The 23237-nt window shown below is 65.5% G+C and overlaps 1 protein-coding gene across 2 annotated transcripts in view; it reads left to right on the forward strand.

The window, feature by feature from the left end:
* LOC140908411 (cGMP-dependent protein kinase 1-like) overlaps positions 1-20928 on the forward strand; it is a 56495-nt gene extending 35567 nt beyond the window's left edge. The window contains exons 3-16 of one of the 2 annotated variants that reach the window (XM_073335435.1): positions 901-1060; positions 2256-2422; positions 3092-3205; positions 3630-3735; positions 8916-8979; positions 10321-10398; positions 10997-11085; positions 13548-13613; positions 14215-14268; positions 14921-14965; positions 18654-18783; positions 18930-19060; positions 19395-19484; positions 20649-20927. In XM_073335435.1, coding sequence (XP_073191536.1) covers positions 901-1060; positions 2256-2422; positions 3092-3205; positions 3630-3735; positions 8916-8979; positions 10321-10398; positions 10997-11085; positions 13548-13613; positions 14215-14268; positions 14921-14965; positions 18654-18783; positions 18930-19060; positions 19395-19484; positions 20649-20865 — 1511 coding nt within the window. In that variant the 3' untranslated portion in view covers positions 20866-20927. Of the gene's footprint in view, positions 1-900; positions 1061-2255; positions 2423-3091; positions 3206-3629; positions 3736-8915; positions 8980-10320; positions 10399-10996; positions 11086-13547; positions 13614-14214; positions 14269-14920; positions 14966-18653; positions 18784-18929; positions 19061-19394; positions 19485-20648 lie in introns of both variants that reach the window. The other variant, XM_073335436.1, reaches the window with a different exon arrangement.
* Positions 20929-23237: the final 2309 nt, after the last annotated feature.

The raw sequence follows: 23237 nt of genomic DNA on the forward strand, positions 1-23237 counted from the left end.
CCAGAGAACTGACGGTTACAGCCCAGCCCAGCTGCAGTGACCCCCATGGTTCGCACTCTGTCTGTCTCTCCATCCAACCTCCTTGGTCAGACTCCAGGTGAGAGCCCGACTCCTTGCAGCCCCCAGCTCTTATCCCCCCACTGCCCCAGGCCTTTGTTCCCAAGCTGGGGGGTGCGGCTTGGCCCCCTGTGGAGCGGTGGGACCATCCATGGTGGTTGGTCACCAGGTGTCCACGTCCCAGCCGTTGGATCTGTCCTTGTCTTCTCAAGAGCTGCATGGAGATGGGACCTAAGGGCCCAGGCCGCCAGGCGCCATCCACACCTGTGTCTTCACCCGCCCTGACAGCAAACAGTCCCTTCCCCCCACTGGGGAACAATGCAGCATACAGGGGAAACTGAGGCACACATCGGCTTCTTAAAAATATTACCAAACTCTTCCCCCCTTTGTCACAACTAGCTTCCAGGCACTGGCCTGTGAAGGTGCCTCCCTCGCTGGTGCTGAGACATAGAACGAATGGCTCTTGATTTTGGCAAGTTTCCTGGGCCAAATGCTGACTCAGCACCTGGCGGAGTGATGGGTCCCTGGCGTAAGCGGCCAGGGTGATGGTGCTGGCCAGAGCGTATCACTATTACCGTGTTTGTGCTCCGTGCACACCAATACCTGGCTGCATGGCGCGGCCCCTCTCCCTTAGTGATACGCTTTGCAGCTGTGCCAGCCAGTGCATGTGTGTATGCCAGGGTAGTGCTGCTTAGCGTGCCCTGGTGCCCGGCTGCCAGGCTGGTCCCAGCGAGCGCCCTGGGAAGGATAGGCCCGGGTCTGATAGGGCGGGCGCTGGGGGGGATTGGTGGGCACTGCGGGGTGATGGGCAGGACTCATGCGCTTCTCTCCCCACTGCCACAGGGAGGGCGCCGGAGAACGCCGGAGGTGGCGATAGCAGGGGGATCGCAGACCAGGCTGATGCCAATGGTGGACGAAGGCAGAGCAGGGCCCAGCCCATTGTCCCCGAACCCCTCGCTAGTGACGAGGCCCTGCAGGTGCCCCATGTCCCTAAGTCACCCAGGTAACCCTTCAGGCGGGGCAGAGACAGCTCAGGATGGCCCTGCCTTTCCTCTTGGGACATCCCAGCCAGCCCGTATCCCCCTGGCGCAAGGCCAGCCGCGGTGGGCGGCACATGCCAGCCCTGATCCATCTCTGGCAGGGGCAGTGTCTTGGGTTTCCAGGTGTCTGGTTATTGACTGGAACTCCCGGTCGAAAAGGGACGTTGGCGGCTCCAGTCAGCGCTGCCGACTGGGCCGCTAAAAGTCCGATTGGCTGCAGCAGCCAGCTCCACGTGGCTCCCGGAAGCAGCCAGCATGTCTCTCTGGCTCCTAGGTGCAGGGGTGGCCACAGGGGCTCCGCGTGCTGCCCCTGCCCTGAGTGCCGTCTCTGCAGCTCCCATTGGCTGGGAACCTTGGCCAATGGGAGCTGCGAGGACAGCGCCTGCGGGCGAGGGACACGCGCAGAGCCCCCTGGCCGCCCCAGCGCTTAGGAGCTGGAGAGACATGCTGGCCACTTCCAGGAGCTGCCTGAAGTCAGCACCACCCGGCTGGAGCCCGCACCCCCTCCCTACCCTACCCCCTACCCCAGCCTGGAGCCCGCCTCCCCACCCCACGTCCCTGCCCCTGCCTGGAGCCCATCCCTCCTCCCCCGCCCCAGGCTGGAGACCCCTCCCACACTCTGAGCCCCTCATCCCCATCCAGAGCCCTCACCACCCCCACCCCCTTACCCTCTGCCCCAGCCTGGTGAAAATGAGCGAGTGAGGGAGGGACGGGGGATGGAGTGAGTGGGGCGCAGGGCCGCAGAGAAGGGGTGGGGGAAGGATGCTTGGTTTTCTGCAGTCAGTAGGTTGGCACCCCTAGCAGTGTCCCCAGCACAGAGGTGGGTGCGGTGGGGCTGGGGGCTGAGCCCTGGGGTCCTGCCGTGGCCCCTGCAGTGTTGCTAGGGGAGCAGCCAGTGTCCTGTCGCTGTGGCCAGGAGGATGCAGGATTGTGCTGGGACCTGCAGCTCTCGGGGGGCTCCCGCTGTGTGTACAGGGTTGTGGTGGGGATTGGGACAGCCCCGTCTAACCAGCCCCCCACCTCAGCAGGCCACTTCCCTGCACCTGGGCTGAGCGGGGTCTCAGGGCGTGGCCCGGTGGCTCTGCACGCTGGGGCCAACAGAAGGGACCGGTCCCACCTCTGGTCCCAGCCCCACCCGTCTCCCTCCTGTGCTCCCAGGGACCGCAGCCTGATTGCAGGGGCCGTGGAGCGCAATGACTTCCTGCGGCTCCTGGGCGAGGGCCAGGCAGACGCCATGGTGCAAAGCTTCATGCCCGCCTGGCACGGCCCGGGGCACACGGTGCTGGCCGAGGGCACTGATGGGGACGCCATGTACATCGTCGCTGGTGAGAGCCGGCCCTGCCCCGTGCGTGTGTGAGCCAGCCCAGCCCCGCCCTGCTCCACGTGCTCCAGCCCCGCCCCGTGCGTGTGTGAGCCAGCCCAGCCCCGCCCTGCTCCACGTGCTCCAGCCCCGCCCCGTGCGTGTGTGAGCCAGCCCAGCCTTGCCCCATGTGCGAGTGTGCATGCACCAGCCCCGCCCCGCCCCGTGCGTGTGTGAGCGTGTGAGCCAGCCCAACCCCGCCCCGCGTGTGTGTGAGCGTGTGAGCCAGCCCAACCCCATCCCGTGTGTGTGTGAGTGTGTGAGCCAGGCCCGCCCCGCCCCATGTGTGTGTGTGAGTGTGTGAGCCAGCCCCGCCCCGCCCCGTGTGTGTGTGTGTGAGCGTGTGAGCCAGCCCCGCCCTGCCCCGTGCGTGTGTGAGCGTGTGAGCCAGCCCCGCCCCGCCCCGCGTGTGTGTGAGCGTGTGAGCCAGCCCCGCCCCGCCCCGCGTGTGTGTGAAGGAGTGTGGGTGCCCGGCCCCCCGGTGCGGGAACACGTGCGCTCCGTTCCCAAGCCCACCGTCCCGCGCTCCTGTCTGCAACCCGCACCCGACAGTCCTGCCCCGGGTGAGTTTCGCCGGGGGAAGGGGGGGAAGGGGCGGGTCCGTCTGTCCTGTTTCAGGTGCTTTCCTTTGCAGAGGGCGAGCTGAGTGTGACCCAGCGCGGGTGCCGCCTTCGCACGCTGCTCCCGGGGGATGTATTTGGGGAGCTGGCGATCCTGTACAACTGCAAACGCACGGCCACTGTCACAGGTGAGGGCTGGCGGCCGGCCCCGGCCCCCCACCCTGCCCCCCTCCAGCTCCCGCCCCGGCCCCCCACCCTGCCCCCCTCCAGCTCCCGCCCCGGCCCCGGCCCCACCTTGCTTCTGCCCTGGCTTCAGACCCTGCCCCCACCCCAGACCCTGCCCCTGGCCCCACCGCAGGCCCAGCTTCACCCCCTGCCCCTGCCCCGGACCCTGGGCTCTGCCCCAACCCCAGAGGGCTGCAAACAACAGAGCCACTGCCCCGCTCCGCCCCACTGCCCCCTGCCTCTCACCAGCACAGCTCTGGTGCTGCCCCACTGGATGCGGCTGCCTCCCTGGTGGTGGCAGGGCCGGGCAGGGCTGGGTCCCGTGTGAGCCTGGCTGAGGGGGCAGAGCCGGGACCCCTCCGACCCCAGACTAACCCTTCCCCACAGCGCTCACCCAGATCCGGCTCTGGGCCATCGACCGGCAGACCTACCGCACCATCGTCACCAGCCAGGCCAAACGCCGGCGGGCCGAGATCCTGGACTCCCTCAGAGAGTGAGTGGGGGCAGCCCCTCCGGGAGGGGAGGGGTGCGGGGGAGTGCCAATGGGGGGCAGGGCCCCTCAGGGATGGGACGGGGGGAGCACCCATGGGGGGCAGGCCCTTGGGCCATTCAGAGACTCCATGGCTGCCCTGAGGCCAGGCTCTCCCATCCCCATCCCACCCCCCATCCTCCTGGAGCCAGGCCCTGACCCCTGGCCCCACCCTCCCGCCTCAGACCCCACTCTGTTCCCAGTGCTGGGGCTGCCCCCTCCCTGGGCTCAGCATCCTCCCCACCTTGCAGGTTCCATATCTCCCCGCCCCTCCCCCGGGCTCAGTGCCCCACTCTGTGCCTCTCCACGGGGTCAGCGCCCCATTCCTTCCCCCCACGCGGTCCTTTAGCCCCATAAGCTTCAAGGTCAGAAGGCCCATCCTGATCCTCCAGTCCGACCTGCCCACTGCAACCCCCAGAACTCTCCCCCTGGCCCCACAATAGGCCCAGAGTCTCTGGCTGAGTCACTGATGTGCTCAAATCAGGATTTAACGACTTCACGTGACAGAGACTCCACCATTCACAATAGTTCAAACCAGTGAGTGATTTGGGCCCCAGGCTGCAGAGGGAGGCGAGACCCCCCCAGGGTCCCTGCCAAGCTGACCCGGGGAAAATTCCTTCCCCGCCCTAAATCCAGGGATCAGTTAGACCCTGGGCACGTGGGTGAGACCCACTAGCCGGACACCTGGGAAAGAATTCTCTGCAGCAACTCAGAGCCCTTCCCCCCCAGTGCCCCATCACCGGCCGTTGGGGAGATTTGCTGCTAGCGGTCGCAGATCAGCTCCATGCCATCGTAGGCAGCCCCATCACACCACCCCCTCCATAAACTGATCACGCTGAGGCTGGAAGCCAGTTCGGGGTTTTGCCCCCACTGCTCCCCTTGGGCGGCTGCTCCAGAACTTCACTCCTCTGGTGGTGAGAAACCTCCATCTAATTGCAAGTCTGAACGTGCTGATGGCTAGTCTCTAGCCGTGTGTTCCTGTGCCCACCTGGGCACTTTGCTTCATTAACCTCTCTCCCAGCCCGGTGTTGATCCCTGGGGTGGATTTGGAGAGAGCAATCCCATCTCCCCTCGGCCTGCGTCTGGTCACGCTAAACAAGCCGAGCTCGTTGAGTCTCCTCCCGTAAGGCAGGTTCTCCATTCCTCCGATCAGCCTCGTCGCCCTTCTCTGCACCTCTTCCAGTCTGGATTCATCGTCCTTCCCCATGGCAGAGCAGCCCTGCCCACAGTGCTCCAGCTGAGGGGTCACTGGTGCCTCTTCCTGGTGTTGAGGTGATTCTCCCGCCTTCCCCCTTTGGTTCTTCCTGGCTGCAAGTCCTCTTGTCGTCTGTTCTCACTTGCAATCTCCTGCGAGTTGTCCTCTGTCCTCCTGGATCCTACCACTGACTCGCCCCCTCTTCTTGTGGGCCTCGCCACTCTGCACTTCTTCCTGGCCCCCTGCCTGCCGTGCCCCTGCTGAGCAGCAGTGGGGGCCGCCTGCTGAGGAAGGGGAAGTGTATCTTTGGATACTTGCTGGCTAGCCCAGTGAGGGGGTCTTTAAACTACGTTCAACAGGGCAGGAGAGAAAAGCCCCTTGATAAGCCCAGAGACCTGTGCCGGAGGGTCAGACTCTGGGGGAAGCATGGGCCATCACGGCAGGGACAAAGAGAGACAAGAGGACTAGAGAGGGGAAATCGATTGCACCTCTTAGATGTCTGTGTGCTAATGCACGAAGTGCAGGAAATAATCAGGCAGATCTGGACATACTAGTGACTGATCCCAATTCCGACACACCTGGCCGCCCAGAGACACTAGTTCCCCTGACTGCTGTACTGGGCCAGAAGGGCACAGCCTGGTCAGCAAGGACAGGCCGGGCAAAAGGGAGGGAGTGTTTGATGTTGCTGTCTGCACTTGCCCTGAGGCTGAGGCAGGAGTGGGAGGCAAAGCTGCTGAAAAACTCTGGATAAAGATTAAAGGGGTAAAAAACAAGGGTGATGTCATGGTAGGAATCACTGACCCCTGGGGCCAGGCGACGCCCCAGCCTGGGAACAGTCCCTGGGAGGGGCCTGCAGTGACCCAGACCCCCGGAGTCTCGCTCTTTCCCCAGGGTGAGCCACGTGGTCTCACCGCCTCCTGATACTGGGCCCCTGGGCCTGCAGCCCCCCTGCCCCACCCCGGGAGCCCTGGGCAGCGAGTCTGGGACAGACCCTGGGGGAGACGTGTCCTCTCCTCAGGGATCAGTGCCCCTCGCCCAGTGTCTGCAGGGCCATTCGCCCAGCGCTGGGAAACCAGGCGGGTTTATTGGTCTCCTGGCACACGGCCCAGGCAGCCCCTCGGGTGGCCCAGAGAACTGACAGTTATAGCCCAGCCCAGCTGGTTGCATTTTCCCTGACACCTCCGATCTGAGCCTGCTGGTTCGCGTAGTTCAGACCCTGGGCTGGTGAAGGAACCGGGCTGGAGTTTTGTCCTCAGGTGACCCAGGCATTCCCCACAAGGACGTCAGAGCTGGTGACCTGGAGAACCCCGACTACCAGCCCCCCGCCCTGCCTGTGGCTGCCCAGGGCTCTGAGCCATACGTGGGGCGAATGGCTCCCCCCCTGGGCCCGTCGCCCCGGTCACAGCCCTGCAGCGTTCGATGGGGTGGTACCACACAGGGTGTGACAAGGGGCCTCTGCCCCAGAATCTCCCCGCCCCAGGAGGGTCTCCCCATTGGCCACCTCCCTTCGCTCCCCTGGGGGTCCGATGAGTCCGAGTCCCGGAGAGTCCAATGTGACACGTGCCTGGGGCCTGGAGTGGGAGCCCGTCTGCCCCCCCCATGCCCCCGAGGACCTGGCTGGGTGGGTGCTTCCCTCCGACGGGTCAGTCGCATCGTGCCTCTGGGAGCCGGAGCTCCAGGCTGCCTTGGGTGGGCCTCTGTGCCTTGGGCTTTCCCCAGCTCACCCCTCACGGGTTGTCTGGCCACTGTCCCACTCCCCCTTGGGCTTCTGCCCATGTAGGCCCTGTTTTCCTACAGACATCCCATCTCAGGGCTCTGAGACCCCTTGGAGGAGTCAACCCGCATCCTGCTCCCCCCTTTGGGTTTACGCCAGTCCCATTTCTGGGGCGCCTCCATGGTCCCTCTCCCAACACCCAGGCTTAGGCCAGTCCCCTTCAGGTCTCTCCATCCCTGGACTGACTTGCCCCAAAGGGATCTGCCCACCGGCCTGACGGCGCAGCCCCTGCGGCTTCCTGTCCACTACCCACGTTCTAGGCTCGTAGGGACTCATCTCCTGGAGTTGTTCTGATCCAGCTACATTACACAAATCCTCCAGCGCAGAGACCCCTGCCCCCACCCCATTTGTGGGGAGATCCTCCCAGCAGGGGGGCTTCCATGTAGGTCACCCCCAGGTCTTCGGCACACCCCAAAACCTTTTCCCATAAGCCTCAGGTGCCCATTCAGAGTTGAGCAGTGGAGCCCGGTTGAACTGTTCCTAGTCCCCAGAATTGGCTCTGTCCTTCTGGCGGCGGGACCGTGACTCGCTCCGGGTCTTGGCGGCACCGCGGCGGCGGCCGGATCGTGACTTGCTCCAGGTCTTCGGTGGCACCGCGGCGGCGGCGGGACCGTGACTCGCTCCGGGTCTTGGCGGCACCGCGGCGGCGGCCGGACCATGACTTGCTCCAGGTCTTCAGCGGCACCGTGGCGGCAGTGGGACCGTCACTCGCTCCGGGTCTTCAGTGGCACCACGGCGGCGGCCGGACCGTGACTCGCTCCGGGTCTTGGCGGCACCGCGGCGGCGGCCGGACCGTGACTCGCTCCGGGTCTTGGCGGCACCGCGGCGGCGGCGGGACTGTGACTCGCTCCGGGTCTTGGCGGCACCGCGGCGGTGGCCGGACCGTGACTCGCTCCGGGTCTTGGCGGCACCGTGGCGGTGGCCGGACTGTGACTCGCTCCGGGTCTTGGTGGCACCGCGGCGGCAGCCGGACCGTCACTCGCTCCGGGTCTTCGGTGGCACCACGGCGGCGGCTGGACCGTGACTCGCTCTGGGTCTTGGCGGCACCGCGGCGGCGGCCGGACTGTGACTCGCTCCGGGTCTTGGCGGCACCGCGGCGGCGGCCGGACTGTGACTCGCTCCGGGTCTTGGCGGCACCACGGCGGCGGCCGGACCGTGACTCGCTCCGGGTCTTGGCGGCACCGCGGCGGCGGCCGGACCGTGACTCGCTCCGGGTCTTGGCGGCACCGCGGCGGCGGCGGGACCGTGACTCGCTCCGGGTCTTGGCGGCACCGCGGCGGTGGCGGGACCGTGACTCGCTCTGGGTCTTGGCGGCACCGCGGCGGCGGCCGGACCGTGACTCGCTCCGGGTCTTGGCGGCACCGCGGTGGTGGCCGGACCGTGACTCGCTCTGGGTCTTGGCGGCACCGCGGCGGCGGCGGCAGGACCGTCACTGCGGCTGCAGACACCCGGCGCGAGTCAGGGCCGGTCCCCGGAGCGCCGCTGGGCGAGTAGCTGCACCGCAGTGGGTGGTGCCTTTTCTTTGGATCGCTCCCCCGGTTCCCTCCACCTGGCTGCGCCCTGCTGCCGCCAGACCACTTTTAGCGTGGGGGTGCTGCAGCTGCACCTCGCCTTACCCCGTCCGTGCCCCCACTGCCCCTGGAGCTGGGGCCGGGAGCTGGGCCGTGGCTCCAGGAGGGGATGCGGACGGGGTAAAGGGGCTGAGGCTGGGGGCGGGGGCGGAACCCCGGCACGGGAACAGCAGCCGGGGCTGGGAGCAGAGCCCTGCGTAACACCTAGGGGTGCTGCACCCTAGTTCCCGACCTATGGCTGCCTCCGTCATTCTCGTTTCCTTCTGGAACCCCACTTGGGCTGGGGTACCATTGGCAGGGCGCTGGGTCCCCGGGCTGGGTCCCATTGGCAGGGCGCTGGGTCCCCGGGCTGGGTCCCATTGGCAGGGCGCTGGGTCCCCGGGCTGGGTCCCATTGGCAGGGCGCTGGGTCCCCGGGCTGGGTCCCGTTGGCAGGGCGCTGGGTCCCTGGGCTGGGTGCTGTTGGCAGGGCGCTGGGTCCCCGGGCTGGGTCCCATTGGCAGGGCGCTGGGTCCCTGGGCTGGGTGCTGTTGGCAGTGGGTGCCAGTCCCCGGCTGGGTGCCGGCCAGGCCAGCATGCTGACGTGGCCCCGCTCTTCTCCCCAGGGCGCCATCGCTGCAAGGCCTGGCAGACGCTCAGCTCTCCAAGCTGCTGGACTGCATGGAGGAGGTAGGAGCCAGGGGCTGCGCAGTCCCATGGGCCGCACATGCTCCTCGCCTCCTGGGATGGGGCTGCCCCATGGCACTGACAGCAGCTCCCCGCCCCAGGGGCGGCACACGGGGATGGCTGGTTCCAGCCCTGGCTGGGGGCTGGGCCGGGTGTCAGGAACTGGTACATGGGAGGCTGCACTGGTTCCACGCTGGGCCCTGGGGCTGGCGACAAGCCTGGGCACAGGGGGGCGCAGGGCGAGGACCCCGTGCCCTGGCATAGGGCTGGGCCAATCCCTGGGTGCATCCCCCAGGGTCACCTGGGCACCTGCCCCGCCTTGTGGTGCCGGGCCTGTCCGTGTGTCCCTCCCATAGGGCCAGGCCTGTCTGTGTGTCCCCCCCCCGTGGGGCCGGACCCATCTGTGTGGGTCTCGGCCTGTCTGTGTGTCCCTCCCATGGGCCCAGGCCCATCTGTGTGTCCCTCCCACAGGGCTGGGGCCGTCTGTGTGTCTGTCCTGCAGGCCCGGGCCCATCCGGGTGTCCCTCCCATGGACCCAGGCCTGTCTGTGTGTCCCTTCCGGGGGGCCGGACCTGTCCGTGTGGGACTTGGCCTGTCTGTTTGTCTGTCCCATGGGGCTTGGCCTGTCTGTGTGTCTCTCTGCATAGGTAGGGTGCCAGGTGTCCGGTGTTCGGCCGGAAGGCCTGGTGGAAAAGGGAGCTGGCGGCTCCAGTCGGCACTGCTGACCGGGCCGTTTAAAGTCTGGTTGGTGGCGCAGCGGGGCTAAGGCAGTTCCCTGCCGGCCCTGGCTCCACGCGGCTCCTGGAAGCGCCGGCATGTCCCCCCTCTGGCTCCTAGATGCAGGGGTGATCAGGGAAGCTCCGTGCACTGCCCCCGCCCCGAGCACCAGCTCCGCTGCTCTCATTGGCCAGGAACGGCAGCCTGTGGGGCGGCGCCTGCAGGCAGAGTCAGTGGGCAGAGCCGCCTGGCCTCCCTCCACCGAGGAGCTGGATATGCCAGGCCGCTTCCAGGACCTGCGCAGAGCAAGGGCAGGCAGGGAGCCTCCCTGAGCCCCACTGTGCCACCGACTGGAGCCACCTGAGGTAAGCCCTGCCCGGCTGGAGCCCGCACTGCAAACCCCCTGCCCCAGGTTGGAGCCCACTCCTGGAGCCCGCACCCCCTCCTACGCCCCAACCCCAGCTCTGCGCCCCCTCCTACATCCCCACCCCAGAGCCTGCACCCCCAGCCAGAGCTCTCACCCCCTCCCACACCCCAGCCCTGAGCCCCCTCCCGCACCCAAACTCCCTAGGTCTGTCCATGTGTCCATCCTGCGATGATGGGTCTGTCCGTGTGTCCGTCCTGCAGTGCACATTCGCTCATGACGAGGTGATTGTTCGTGAACGGGACGAGGGGAATAACTTCTACATCATCCTGAGAGGAGAGGTGGGTCCAGCCCGCCCCGGGGCACTACACCACCCCTCCCCCTGCCCTGCCCAGGGCACTATCCCTCCCCATCCCCGGCCTGTTGGGGCAACAGCTCACACCCCCTCCCTCTGACCCCGCCCCAGACGTTCTTGGGAAGCAGAACATGGGGTGCAGCCCCCACCTGGCACTCAGGACGCCTGGGTTCGATTCCCCATTCAGCCGGGCTAATGGGCCCAGGGCCTTGTCTCCCAGCAGCCCCTCAACCCCGCCAGCCTGGGCAGATCGCGGCCACACCTTCTTCTGGGGGCACCAGCAGGGGGCAGCCTGATGTGCACTGCACCCCGCCGCCTCCCCTGCCCCTCCAGCCCCCCCGAACTCGGTTCCTCTGCCAGCCCACGGGCCCCCTGCCCGCTCCCCTCCCCAACGTCCCAGAGCCCACCCCCTGGCTCGGCGGCCACACAGCTGAGATGGGGGGGGCAGTTCGGGGGCTGGGAGGTGACTCTGGGGAGCCTGGAGCTCGGGGTACAGGTATGGCTCCTCTGCCAGCCCATGGGCCCCCTGCCCCCACCCGTCCAGCCCCCCCAGGAGTGATGCCCCAGCCCCCATCTCCCTGCAGGTTCGGGTCAGCAGGCACGTGAATGGGCGGGAGGAGCCGATCCGGGTGCTGCGAGCCGGCGAGCACTTTGGGGAGCTGTCGCTGCTGCGGTAGGTGCCGCCCTGGAGCCCCTCGGCCCTGCCCAGCCGGCCCTGGCATGCGCACAGCAGGGGCCCACCCAGGCGCTCGCAGCCGGACGTGCAACACGCGCACACCAGGGGCCCACCCAGGCGCTCGCAGCCGGACGTGCAACACGTGCACACCAGGGGCCCACCCAGGCGCTCGCAGCCGGACGTGCAACACGCGCACACCAGGGGCCCGGCACACACACACACGTACACCGGGGCCCACCCAGGCGCTCACAGCCGGACGTGCAACACACGCACACCAGGGGCCCGGCACACACACGCGCACACCAGGGGCCCACCCAGGCGCTCACAGCCGGACGTGCAACACGCGCACACCAGGGGCCCGGCACACACACACACGTACACCGGGGCCCACCCAGGTGCTCGCAGCCGGACGTGCAACACGCGCACACCAGGGGCCCACCCAGGCGCTCGCAGCCGGACGTGCAACACGCGCACACCAGGGGCCCACCCAGATGCTCGCAGCCGGACGTGCAACACGCGCACACCAGGGGCCCGGCACACACACACACGTACACCGGGGCCCACCCAGGCGCTCGCAGCCGGACGTGCAACACGCGCACACCAGGGGCCCGGCACACACACACACGTACACCAGGGCCCACCCAGGCGCTCACAGCCGGACGTGCAACACACGCACACCAGGGGCCCGGCACACACACGCGCACACCAGGGGCCCACCCTGGCGCTCACAGCTGGACGTGCAACACACGCACACCAGGGGCCCGGCACACACACACGCGCACACCAGGGGCCTGGCACACACACACGTGCACACCAGGGGCCCACCCAGGCGCTCGCAGCCGGACGTGCAACACGCGTACACCAGGGGCCCGGCACACACATGCACACCAGGGGCCCACCCAGGTGCTCGCAGCCAGACGTGCAACACGCGCACACCAGGGGCCCACCCAGGCGCTCACAGCCGGACGTGCAACACGCGCACACCGGGGGCCCACCCAGGCGCTCACAGCCAGATGTGCAACACACGCACACCAGGGGCCTGGCACACACACACGCGCACACCAGGGGCCCACCCAGGCGCTCACAGCCAGACGTGCAACACGCGCACACCAGGGGCCCACCCAGGCGCTCACAGCCGGACGTGCAACACACGCACACCAGGGGCCTGGCACACACACACGCGCACACCAGGGGCCCACCCAGGCGCTCGCAGCCGGACGTGCAACACGCGCACACCAGGGGCCCGGCACACACACACACGCACACCAGGGGCCCACCCAGGCGCTCGCAGCCAGACGTGCAACACGCGCACACCAGGGGCCCACCCAGGCGCTCACAGCCGGACGTGCAACACACGCACACCAGGGGCCTGGCACACACACACGCGCACACCAGGGGCCCACCCAGGCGCTCGCAGCCGGACGTGCAACACGCGCACACCAGGGGCCTGGCACACACACGCGCACACCAGGGGCCAACCCAGGCGCTCACAGCCAGACGTCCAACACGCGCACACCAGGGGCCCACCCAGGCGCTCGCAGCCGGACGTGCAACACGCGCACACCAGGGGCCCACCCAGGCGCTCACAGCCGGACGTGCAACACACGCACACCAGGGGCCCACCCAGGCGCTCACAGCCGGACGTGCAACACACTCACAGCAGGGGCCCGGCACACACACACGCGCACACCAGGGGTCCAGCCAGGCGCTCACAGCCGGACGTGCAACATGCGCACACCAGGGGCCTGGCACACACACACGCACACCAGGGGCCCACCCAGGCGCTCACAGCCGGACGTGCAACACACTCACACCAGGGGCCCGGCACACACACACGCGCACACCAGGGGTCCAGCCAGGCGCTCACAGCCGGACGTGCAACACGCGCACACCAGGGGCCCACCTAGGTGCTCACAGCCGGACGTGCAACACATGCACACCAGGGGCCTGGCACACACACACGCGCACACCAGGGGCCCGGCACACACACGCGCACACCAGGGGCCCGCCCAGGCGCTCACAGCCGGACGTGCAACACACACACACCAGGGGCCTGGCACACACACACGCGCACACCAGGGGCCCGCCCAGGTGCTCACAGCCGGACATGCAACATGCGCACACCAGGGGCCCGGCACACACACACGCGCACACCAGGGGCCCGGGACACGCACACACACACCGCAGGGCCCATGCGGGCGCTCGCAGCCTGATGTGCACACGCCATATGTACACACTGCCTGGTGCTCTCCCCACCCCTTTCACACACACCCCGGCACAGGCAGGCCCCCCAGTGTTTCTGCTCTCCACTCCCACACGGGCACTCCCAGCCCACGCCTGGGGTGCAGACCCACAGTCCCCCGACTCCCTGTCCCCATAGAGATGCCAAGTCTCCTGTCCCCACCTCGCACCCACACAGCCACCGCCAGCCTCCCTCACAACCTCTCTCCTCTCTGCAGCAACATCCGCCGGACGGCCACCTGCCGGGCGCACGGGGAGGTCGCCTGCATCACCATCACCAAGGAGTGAGTCAGCCCCAGGGGGTGGGAGCCCCACGCTAGGGGGCACTGTGGTGCAGAGGGGACTGACTTCAAGCCCTGCCCCGAGATGGCGCCACGGACATGGCTTGGCCCCCCTTCCTCCACAGGCCTGCTAGCCAGAGTAACTGGAGCCAGAGTAGGGGAGCCAGGACTCCTGGGTTCTCTCCCTGGCTCTGGGAGGGGAGTGGGGGCTGGTGGGTTAGAGCAGGGGGCTGGGAGCCAGGATTCCTGGGTTCTCTCCCTGGCTCTGGGAGGGGAGTGGGGGCTGGCGGGTATGAGTAGGGAGGGCTGGGAGCCAGGACTCTTGGGTTCAATTCCCAGCTGTGTGTGTGTGGGGGGAGTGATGGCTAGTGGTTAGAGTGGCAGGGGGTGGGGCTGGGAGCCAGGACTCCTGGGTTCTCTCCCCAGCGCTGCCACTGATTTGCTATGTGAGCTTGGAAAAGTCCCTTCATCTCTGCCCCTCCCTCTCCTTGTGTCTGGGTCAGGGGCTGCACTATGCCTTGGCTCACATGGGCAGAGGCTGTTCCGGGGGGCTGGGTCCTTCCACCGGTCCTGCCAACACCTCCTGTCTCCTCCATCCCTGCAGAGACTTCCAGGAGATCTGCCCCTTCTGCCCCACGCCCAGGCAGCTCTCAGAGCCGTGAGTGTAACACTGCCCCTCCATGGGGCCAGGGATCTCCGTGTGGCAAGGAGCAGCCAGGACCGTGGGGGGGGGGTGCCATGGGGAGGTGGGTGGCAGGGGGCCAGGAGGTGGGTGCCACACAGGAGCAGGGTGGCAGGGGGCTGGTGCCACACAGGAGCAGGGTGGCAGGGGGCCAGGGGGCGGGTGCCATGCAGGAGCAGGGTGGCAGGGGGCCAGGGGGCGGGTGCCATACAGGAGCAGGGCGGCAGGGGGCCAGGGGGCGGGTGCCATGCAGGAGCAGGGTGGCAGGGGGCAGGTGCCACGCAGGAGCAGGGTGCCAGGGGGTGGGTGCCACGCAGGAGCAGGGTGGCAGGGGGCCAGGAGGCGGGTGCCATGCAGGAGCAGGGTGGCAGGGGGCCAGGGGGTAGGTGCCACGCAGGAGCAGGGGGGCAGGGGGCTAGGAGGTGGGTGCCACGCAGGAGCAGGGTGGCAGGGGGCTAGGAGGCGGGTGCCACGCAGGAGCAGGGTGGCAGGGGGCCAGGGGGCGGGTGCCACGCAGGAGCAGGGTGGCAGGGGGCCATGGGGGCGGGTGCCACGCAGGAACATGGTGGCCGTTGTCCTGGCCCAGGGGACTGACCCGCTGATTGTTTCGTTCTCTTCTCTCTGCCAGAGACGTGGCTATGCTGGAGGCTCCGTCCCTTCCTGAGCCTGGCCAGTGAGTCCCGGCCCCGGGGCCCCGCACAGACCCAACTGGCCCTTGAGGGATCCTTCCCGCTCCTCCAGGGTTTCCCTAGCACTGTCTCTCAGAGAGTCAGAAGTTTGGGGCTGGCAGGGACCTCGCGAGGGCACCACGTCCAGTGCCCCGTGCTGAGGCAGGGCCGGGTGAATGTGGACCAGCTCTGACAGGGGTTTGTCCAATGTGTTCTTAACTCTCCAGTGCCGGGATCCCACGGCCTCCCTTGGGAGCGGGTCCCAGAGCTTCACTCCCCAGCCATTGGACAGTTCTCCTAGGCGCGATCCTCAATCTCCCTGCTGCAGATTTAGCCCATTGCTTCTCATCCTATCTGCCGGGGACGTGGAGAACGAGTGATCACCACCCTCTGTAGAACAGCCCTGAGCAGATCTGAAGACTGTTATCAGGTCCCCCCTCAGTCCCTTCTCTCAAGACTAAACAGGCCCAGGCTTTGTAACCGTTCCTCACAGGTCAGCTTCTCTGAACCTCTTTGTGATGGGTTTGGGCCCCTTAGGAGGCCCCCTGATGTACTGAGATATCCTTGAGTCTACCGGTTCTGCCAGCCTCGGCCCCCTTAACCTGTCCTGCTGAGCCCGGCTATGACAGCCTCCCCTAACGCACACAGGCAGGGCCACCCCAGCTGCAGGTCAGCTCTGGGAAGACTCAGCTTCAGGGACGTGCTCCAGTGGTCTGGTGCGCGCTCCTTTTGAGGGTACAAACACAAAGGTTTACGAAATGCAGCCCTCCCTCAGTGTGGAGAGAGGTGTGCACACTTCTGCCCTCCCCCCAGTTAGAAATGACAGAAACTGGGTTTAATAAACAAAGCCAATGTTATAAACCCTAAAAGGCAGATGCTAAGTGGTACAAGGGGTACACACAGAACAAAGCAGATTACTGACCAAAAGAAAACAAACACAAAGGAAGCTAGTTTCACTAAAGAAATTGGGAACAAATAACATTTCTCCCCCTAGATATTGTTGCAGGCGGGTTGCAAAGTTTCTGTGGTTCAGAGTTCCAGTGATATTCCTTTTCAGACGGGACCCGTCTCAATCTGGACTCCCCCCGCCTCCCCTTCACCCGTCTGTCTTCTTGGGCAGACAGGCCATGGCGAGGAAGAGTCCCATTTGCCTTCCTCCCCACCCTTCAATAGCATTTACATAAGGCGGGAATCCTTTGTTTCCCAAACTTGACCCCCCTTCCCTTCCCGTGGAAAGTTACCAGAAGTCCCAGATAATGTTTAGTGTCGGGTGACAAGACCACCTGCCTCTGTAGGATCACAGCGCCCATGAGTCACTGGCAGCGTGGAGCGTCCCCAGGAAGGCCGAGCCTTTCACAGCCCATCGGCCTCGCTGATGGGCCAGCCGCCCTGTCTAGCCTTTCCATGGGTGTACCTGAGGTGTTAGCAGTGGGCATCACCCGAAGCAGCCTAGCTGAAAGAGATACATAGTCACTATTCCTAACTTCAGATACAGAACTGGTACAGATTGGATAATTCTCCCAGTCCTGATCCCCCCTGCCCTGACCCCCGCCCACCCTGAGGCTCCCCTGCCCCCATCCCCACCTCTGCCCAGCCCTGATCCCCCCTCCCTCCCCCCCGCCCCAGCAGGCACTCAGGTGTTTCTGTTCCAGCACAGTGCAAGGTACAGGTGCCTTCTGACAAACCCGCTGCCCCTGGCAGCAGCACCCGGTCCCTTCCCAGGGCTTCCCAGGGCCCTGCCCATGAAAGGTGGGGCTGGCCCAGCACTGGCTCAGCTGTGGCCAGGTGCGGAAAGGGATCAGGCTGGCCTGGCAGCGCTGGGGCAGGTTGGGGCAGTAGCTGCCCCCTGGGAGCAGGAATGGGGAAGCAAGCCAGCCGGAACCCCCCAGGAGGCTCCCCCAGGTGAGGGGAAGTAATGGGGGGTTGGGGTGAGAAGCTGTGGCTGCCGCAGGGCAGTTTGGGGGTACTGCCAATGGGGGGACTGGGGAAGGCCCTGCACCCCAGGACAGCTGTGCAGGGAAGGGTTTGGAGCTAGAGGAAAGACTAGCTGGGGTGGAGGGTCCTGCACGGTCCCGGGGGGCAGGGGACTGGAAAGGGGGCTGGCTGGCTTTGGGATCTTGCCCCGAGAGCTTCCATGTATAAGTCAGACCCAGTGGCTTATGGACCCTGCCTGGTTCTTAGACACCCCCAATGTCTGCTTGCGGGACCCTTACCTGCCCCAGCCCCTCATGGCTGTCCTGCCTTGCCCCTGTATCCCCATCCTGCTGCCCCCCCATGTCCTCCCTTCCCACACTCCCCACCTTCTCCTCCCCCCCGCCCTGCCGGCAACTGCTCAGACCACTGCAAAATGGTGGCCCCATTGTGCCCAAGATACGCTGGCGGGTAGGGATAGGGTCCAGAGTGACCTAGACAAATCAGAGGATTGGGCCAAAAGAAATCTGATGAGGTTCAACAAGGACAAGTGCAGAGTCCTGCACTTAGGACGGAAGAACCCAATGCACAGCTACAGACTAGGGACCGAATGGCTAGGCAGCAGTTCTGCAGAAAAGGACCTAGGGGTGACAGTGGACGAGAAGCTGGATATGAGTCAGCAGTGTGCCCTTGTTGCCAAGTCGGCCAATGGCATTTTGGGCTGTATAAGTAGGGGCATTGCCAGCAGATCGAGGGATGTGATCGTTCCCCTCTATTCGACATTGGTGAGGCCTCATCTGGAGTACGGTGTCTAGTTTTGGGCCCCACACTACAAGAAGGATGTGGAAAACTTGGAAAGAGTCCAGCGGAGGGCAACAAAAATGATTAGGGGACTGGAGCACGATTTATGAGGAGAGGCTGAGGGAACTGGGATTGTTTAGTCTGCAGAAGAGAAGAATGAGGGGGGATTTGATAGCTGCTTTCAACTACCTGAAAGGGGGTTCCAAAGAGGATGGTTCTAGACTGTTCTCAATGGTAGCAGATGACAGAACGAGGAGTAATGGTCTCAAGTTGCAGTGGGGGAGGTTTAGATTGGATATTAGGAAAAACTTTTTCACTAATTGGGTGGTGAAACACTGGAATGGGTTCCCTAGGGAGGTGGTGGAATCTCCTTCCTTAGAGGTTTTTAAGGTCAGGCTTGACAAAGCCCTGGCTGGAATGATTTAGTTGGGGCTGGTCCTGCTTTGAGCAGGGGGTTGGACTAGATGACCTTCTGAGGTCCCTTCCAGCCCTGATCTTCTGTGACTCATGATGCTATGAAGGGTGGGCCTGTGGCCTCAGGCCCCCTGAGAACAATGGGGGACGTTTTTCACAGGGCAGAAAGCCAAGAACCCTAGATTCCCTTGAGCCGTTTCCCCTTGATGGGAGGGAAGGAGTCTGTGACTCAGGGCCGCCGCTGAGTGTGTGGGGCGGGTTGGGGTCCCAGCCGTAGGGGGCAGGTGCTCAAGCTCCCAGAGACCCCCCCAGCTGCCATTCCCCGCGGCTGGGCAGGCAGGAGCTGGTGGCCTGGCTGGGTCCGGTGCTTGGCACGTTGTGCGTTGGGCTCGTCGGGCTCATCGGGGCAGCTGGGGGCCGGTTCTGGTTCTCATCATGCCCTAGTGCCCTTTTCCCGGGCGGCCTCTCCCTGGCCCCTAGGGTAGGTGGGCCAAGGTGGGGTGGGGTCATGGCGGGACAGGCGCCGTCCATGTGTCCGACCTCTCACCGTGGGTCGCTCCCCCACAGCGCCCCGGGCCCCGAGACAGCCCTGGCCCCGCTGCGGCTCCAGGACCTGGCGGCTGTGCGCTACGAGGACGGGCAGCACCATGGCCTCCCTGTGGTCTTGGGCACCGGCGGCTTTGGCAGAGTTGAGCTGGTGAGAAGAAGCAGCCCCTCCTGCCAAGCACCAGTCCTGGGGGGCAGAGCTGCGGGGGGGCAGAGCCCTCACCCTACCAGCCTGCCTTGCCCAGCCTGGAGGCGAGACCCCAGTGCCTGGCCCCCTCACGCCCTGCTTGCCCCCAGGTGCGCGGGCGGGGGCAGCTCTTTGCCCTCAAGCGGATCCGCAAGGACCACGTGGTGCGGAGGCGGCAGCAGGGACACGTGCGCATGGAGAAGTGGGTGCTGGAGCGGAGCCGCTGCCCCTTCATCGTGGGGTAGGCGCTGCCCGGGGCCCTGGGCTGGGGGCAGAGCACGGGGGGGCAGCGAGTGCCGTGATGCCCCCGGGCGGAGGGGCACTGGTGGGTTGCTAGGGGTGGGGGCTGCCCCTGGGGGTGGGGAGCACTCGGGGAGTTGCTCTTGGGGGCACTGGTGGGGTTGCTCAGGGGGGGCTGCCCCCAGGAGTGGGGGGGCACTGGTGGGGTTGCTCCGGGGGGCTGTCCCCGGGAGTGGGGGGCACTGGGAGGATTGCTGGGGAGGCACTGGCAGGGATGCTGTGGCGGGGAGGGGGTTGGAGGCTCCAGTTTAACCCCTTCTCACCCTCTCCCCTAGGCTCTTTGGCACCTTCAAGGACAGCCAGTACGTCTACATGCTGCTGGAGTTCTGCCAGGGGGGCGAGCTGTGGACCAAGCTGCGCGAGGTGTACGGAGTGGGGGGCTGGCGGGGGACCAGGGGGGCTGTGCGGCAGGCTGGCAGATGGAGCAGGCACGGCTGGTGGCAGTGCGGGTGTGGCTGTGGCAGACATGGGGGGGTGCGGGGTGGGCGGAGAGCGGGCTGGCAGGTGGTGTGGGCGGGGCCATGGCAGAGTGGCTGGGGACGGGCGGGGCCATGGCAGAGTGGCTGAGGGCGAGTGGGGCTGGCATGGGGTTGCTGGGGGCGGGCGGGGCCATGGCAGGACGGCTGGGGGCAGGCAGGGCTGGCGTGGGGTTGCTGGGGGCGGGCGGGGCCGTGGCGGGGGCTGGGGGCGGGCGGTGCTGGGGCGGGGTTGCTGAGGGTGGGCGGGGCCATGGCAGGCTTGCTGGAGGGTAGGGGGCAGCGCTGACAGGCGGTGCGGGCAGGGTTGCTGTGTGGCTGGCTGGCTGGCAGGTGGTGTGGGCGGGGCCATGGCAGGGGGGCTGAGGGCGAGCGGGGCTGGGGCGGGGTTGCTGGGGGCGAGCGGGGTGTGGCAGGGGGGCTGGGGGTGAGTGGGGCTGGCATGGGGTTGCTGGGGGCGAGTGGGGCATGGCAGGGGGGCTGAGGGTGAGCGGGGCTGGCATGGGGTTGCTGGGGGCGAGCGGGGTGTGGCAGGGGGGCTGGGGGTGAGTGGGGCTGGCATGGGGTTGCTGGGGGCGGGCGGGGCCGTGGCAGGGTGGCTGGGGGCGAGCAGGGCCGGGGCGGGGTTGCTGGGGGCGGCCGGGGCAATGGTTGGGTTGCTGGAGCGTGGGGGGGCAGTGCTGACAGGCGGTGCGGGCAGGGTTGCTGTGTGGCTGACTGGCAGGTGGTGTGGGCGGGACCATGGCAAGGGGGCTGAGGGCGAGCGGGGCTGGGGCGGGGTTGCTAGGGGCGGGCGGGGCCATGGCAGGGGGGCTGAGGGCAAGCGGGGCTGGGGCGGTGTTGATGAGGGCAGGCGGGGCCGTGGCAGGGGGGCTGGAGGGTAGAGGGCAGTGCTGACAGGCGGTGCGGGCAGGGTTGCTGTGTGGTGGGCTGGCAGCTGGCGCGGGCGGCTGGGGGCTAGGAAGGGCTCAGGCTGGGGACTGTGCCTGTGGGGGCCGTGCCGGCCAAGGGCACAGGGTGGGCGTGTGGGCACTGAGCTGTCCTGCCCCCCAGGCGCTGCCTCGAGGAGGAGGTGGCTGTGTTCTGCTCGGCCTGCGTGGTGGAGGGACTCGACTACCTGCACGGCAACGGGATCATCTACCGGGACCTCAAGCCCGAGAACCTGATGCTGGACAAGCAGGGCTACATCAAACTGGTACTTGGGGGCAGCACTGGGGCACTAGCGGGGGAGATGCCCGGGTCGGCCCTGCTAATCCTGGCACTGGGCTGAGGCCTGGGGCTCAGCCCCTCCTGGAGGCTCTGGTGGGGCGAAGGGCAGGACCCGGAGCTCAGGGAGGACCCGTTCCCAGCCGGGTGGGTGCCAGGGAGGGCTGGACGCTGCCACAGCAGAGGTAGGGCTTTTGGGCCAGTAAGGCCCTCCCTGTTCCCTGGGCCTGCACTGTGCCCTCCTGAAGGGGAGGAGGGGGAGCTGGATGGCACCATGCCAGTGCCATGGAACGCCGGCTCCCTGTGCGGTGGCCGGAACAGCGAACAGGCGCCAGGCCGCACACGGACCGGGTGTAACGGGGCTGCCCGTGGGAGCCAGTTGAGGTCAGTCAGTCAGGATGAACTGCAAACAGAACAGGGCGGACAAACCCCAAACGCTGGTGGATATTCCACTACTTAGAGTTACCCAGCCAGCCCAAACCAGCTTCTCCAGCACCTCCCTGGGTACTCAGACATCCAAACAACGCAGTGCCCTTAAAGTGCCCAGCCGCAGGCCTCCATCCAGACACACACGTCAAACATAGGATGCTAAATTCTGAAAATCTTATTTCATCACAGAAAAGAAAAGATTCTCGTGACCCCAAAGGACCATGCCCCAGACCCAGGTCAAATGATAACTCAGATCTTACCCCAAATACACGCTTACCGTCAATCCTTAGTAACTAAACTAAAATCTATTAAAAATGAAAAGAGGGAGAGTTGGTGGAAAGATCAATATACAGACTTCAGTTCAGTTCTTGAGGTTCAGATACAGAGCAGAGATGGTGAGTCTGTAGTTGACAAAAGTCCTTTTAGAAATAGTCCACGGGTTACAGTCCAATGTCCATGTTCAGGGTGACTCCCGTCAGTGACTGGGGAACTCAATCCTTATGGCTCAGGGTTTCCGCTTCTTGAAACCCAAAGCAGATCGGAGATGAAGAAGGATCGTGTCCCAGGGTTTTATACATTCCCTGCAGCCTTTTGGCCTGAGAAAACAATCGGCTTCACTTTCCTTCTCCTAAACATCCTGGCAATTAGCCCAGGGTCATTTATCCATTAAACAGTTCAGATACCGGTTACCACAACCTTCAAAGAGCCATATAGACAGTAATACTATGTCACTCCAGTGTCTTCCTAAATGTTAATATTCCTCTTTTGATCTTTGAATCAAAGCCATGGTAATAGACAAGACTTGTTTGCTGACGTCAGGAGACCTGAGCACACAGCTCCCCTTCTCTCTCTCACAATGCCGGCTGCATTTCACAGCTCTGTTCATTTACAGATTCTTCTAACCAGTCTTTACAGTCCCGCCCTGGGTCAGGTCAGTCTGGGAGTTCATTAACTCTTTCTGGCCCTGTGTCACCTTTCAATGAGATATTATATTACACTCCTAATGTTACATCGGGAACAACAGGAACAGTCCCCAAGCATTGCCCAGCCCCATGGGGCCCTCTCCAGGCTCTGGCTGGGCACCTGGTGCCAGGGCAATGAGCAGGACAGGGCGTCTAGGCTGGGCAGGAGGGAGACGAGGCAGGAGAGGGGAACGGGACTGCAGTTGAACATGAGGAGATGTGATGGGGGGGCAATTGGGGGCTAATGCTATTCCCCCCGGTCATCCCAAGATCAGAACCAGGGATGGCTGGTGAATTGGAAAGGTGCCAGATGGAGCTGTGGTCAAAGGAAGTGCCCTTGGTGCATGGCACTAACCTGTGGAACTCCCTGCCACATGACCATGGAGGCCTAAGAGGAGCAGGATTCAGGGAAGGGAAAGCCCTTCTGTCAGGGCTCTACAGGGCCTTGCTACAACCCCAAGCTGGGAACAGTCTCTGGGGGGGCTCTTCAGTGGGCCACATCCCTACAGGTCCCACTCTTCCCCTGGGGTGAGCGACACGGCCTCACCTCCTCCTTAGACTGGGCTCTGTGGCTGCAGCCCCCCTGCCCCACCCTTGGAGCTCCAGGCAGTGAGTCCAGCTGGGACAGACCCTGGGGGAGACGTGTCCTCTCCTCAGGGATCAGTGCCTCTCGCCCAGTGTCTGCGGGGACACTCCCCCAGCGCTGTGAAACCAGGCGGGTTTATTGGTCACCTGGCACACGGCCCTGGCAGCCCCTCGGGCGGCCCAGAGAACTGACGGTTACAGCCCAGCCCAGCTGCAGTGACCCCCTTGGTTCATGCTCAGGCTGGCTGGCTCCCTTCCTCAGTCAGCTCCTGGTGAGAGCCCCCAACTTCCTGCAGAGCCCCCCTGAGCCCTCCTCCCACCTCCCAGGCCTTGCTCTCAAGTGGGGGCCTCTACCCAGCTCCCGGGGGTTGACAGGTTGGATCACAGAAACCCCTTGGGCCTGCCAACTGATGTTCCAAGACTACTTCTGCCCCTGCTTTCCCTGCCAGCCTGGGACTCC

Source organism: Lepidochelys kempii, chromosome 3, assembly GCF_965140265.1.
Source record: "Lepidochelys kempii isolate rLepKem1 chromosome 3, rLepKem1.hap2, whole genome shotgun sequence".
Lineage (NCBI taxonomy): Eukaryota > Metazoa > Chordata > Testudines > Cheloniidae > Lepidochelys > Lepidochelys kempii.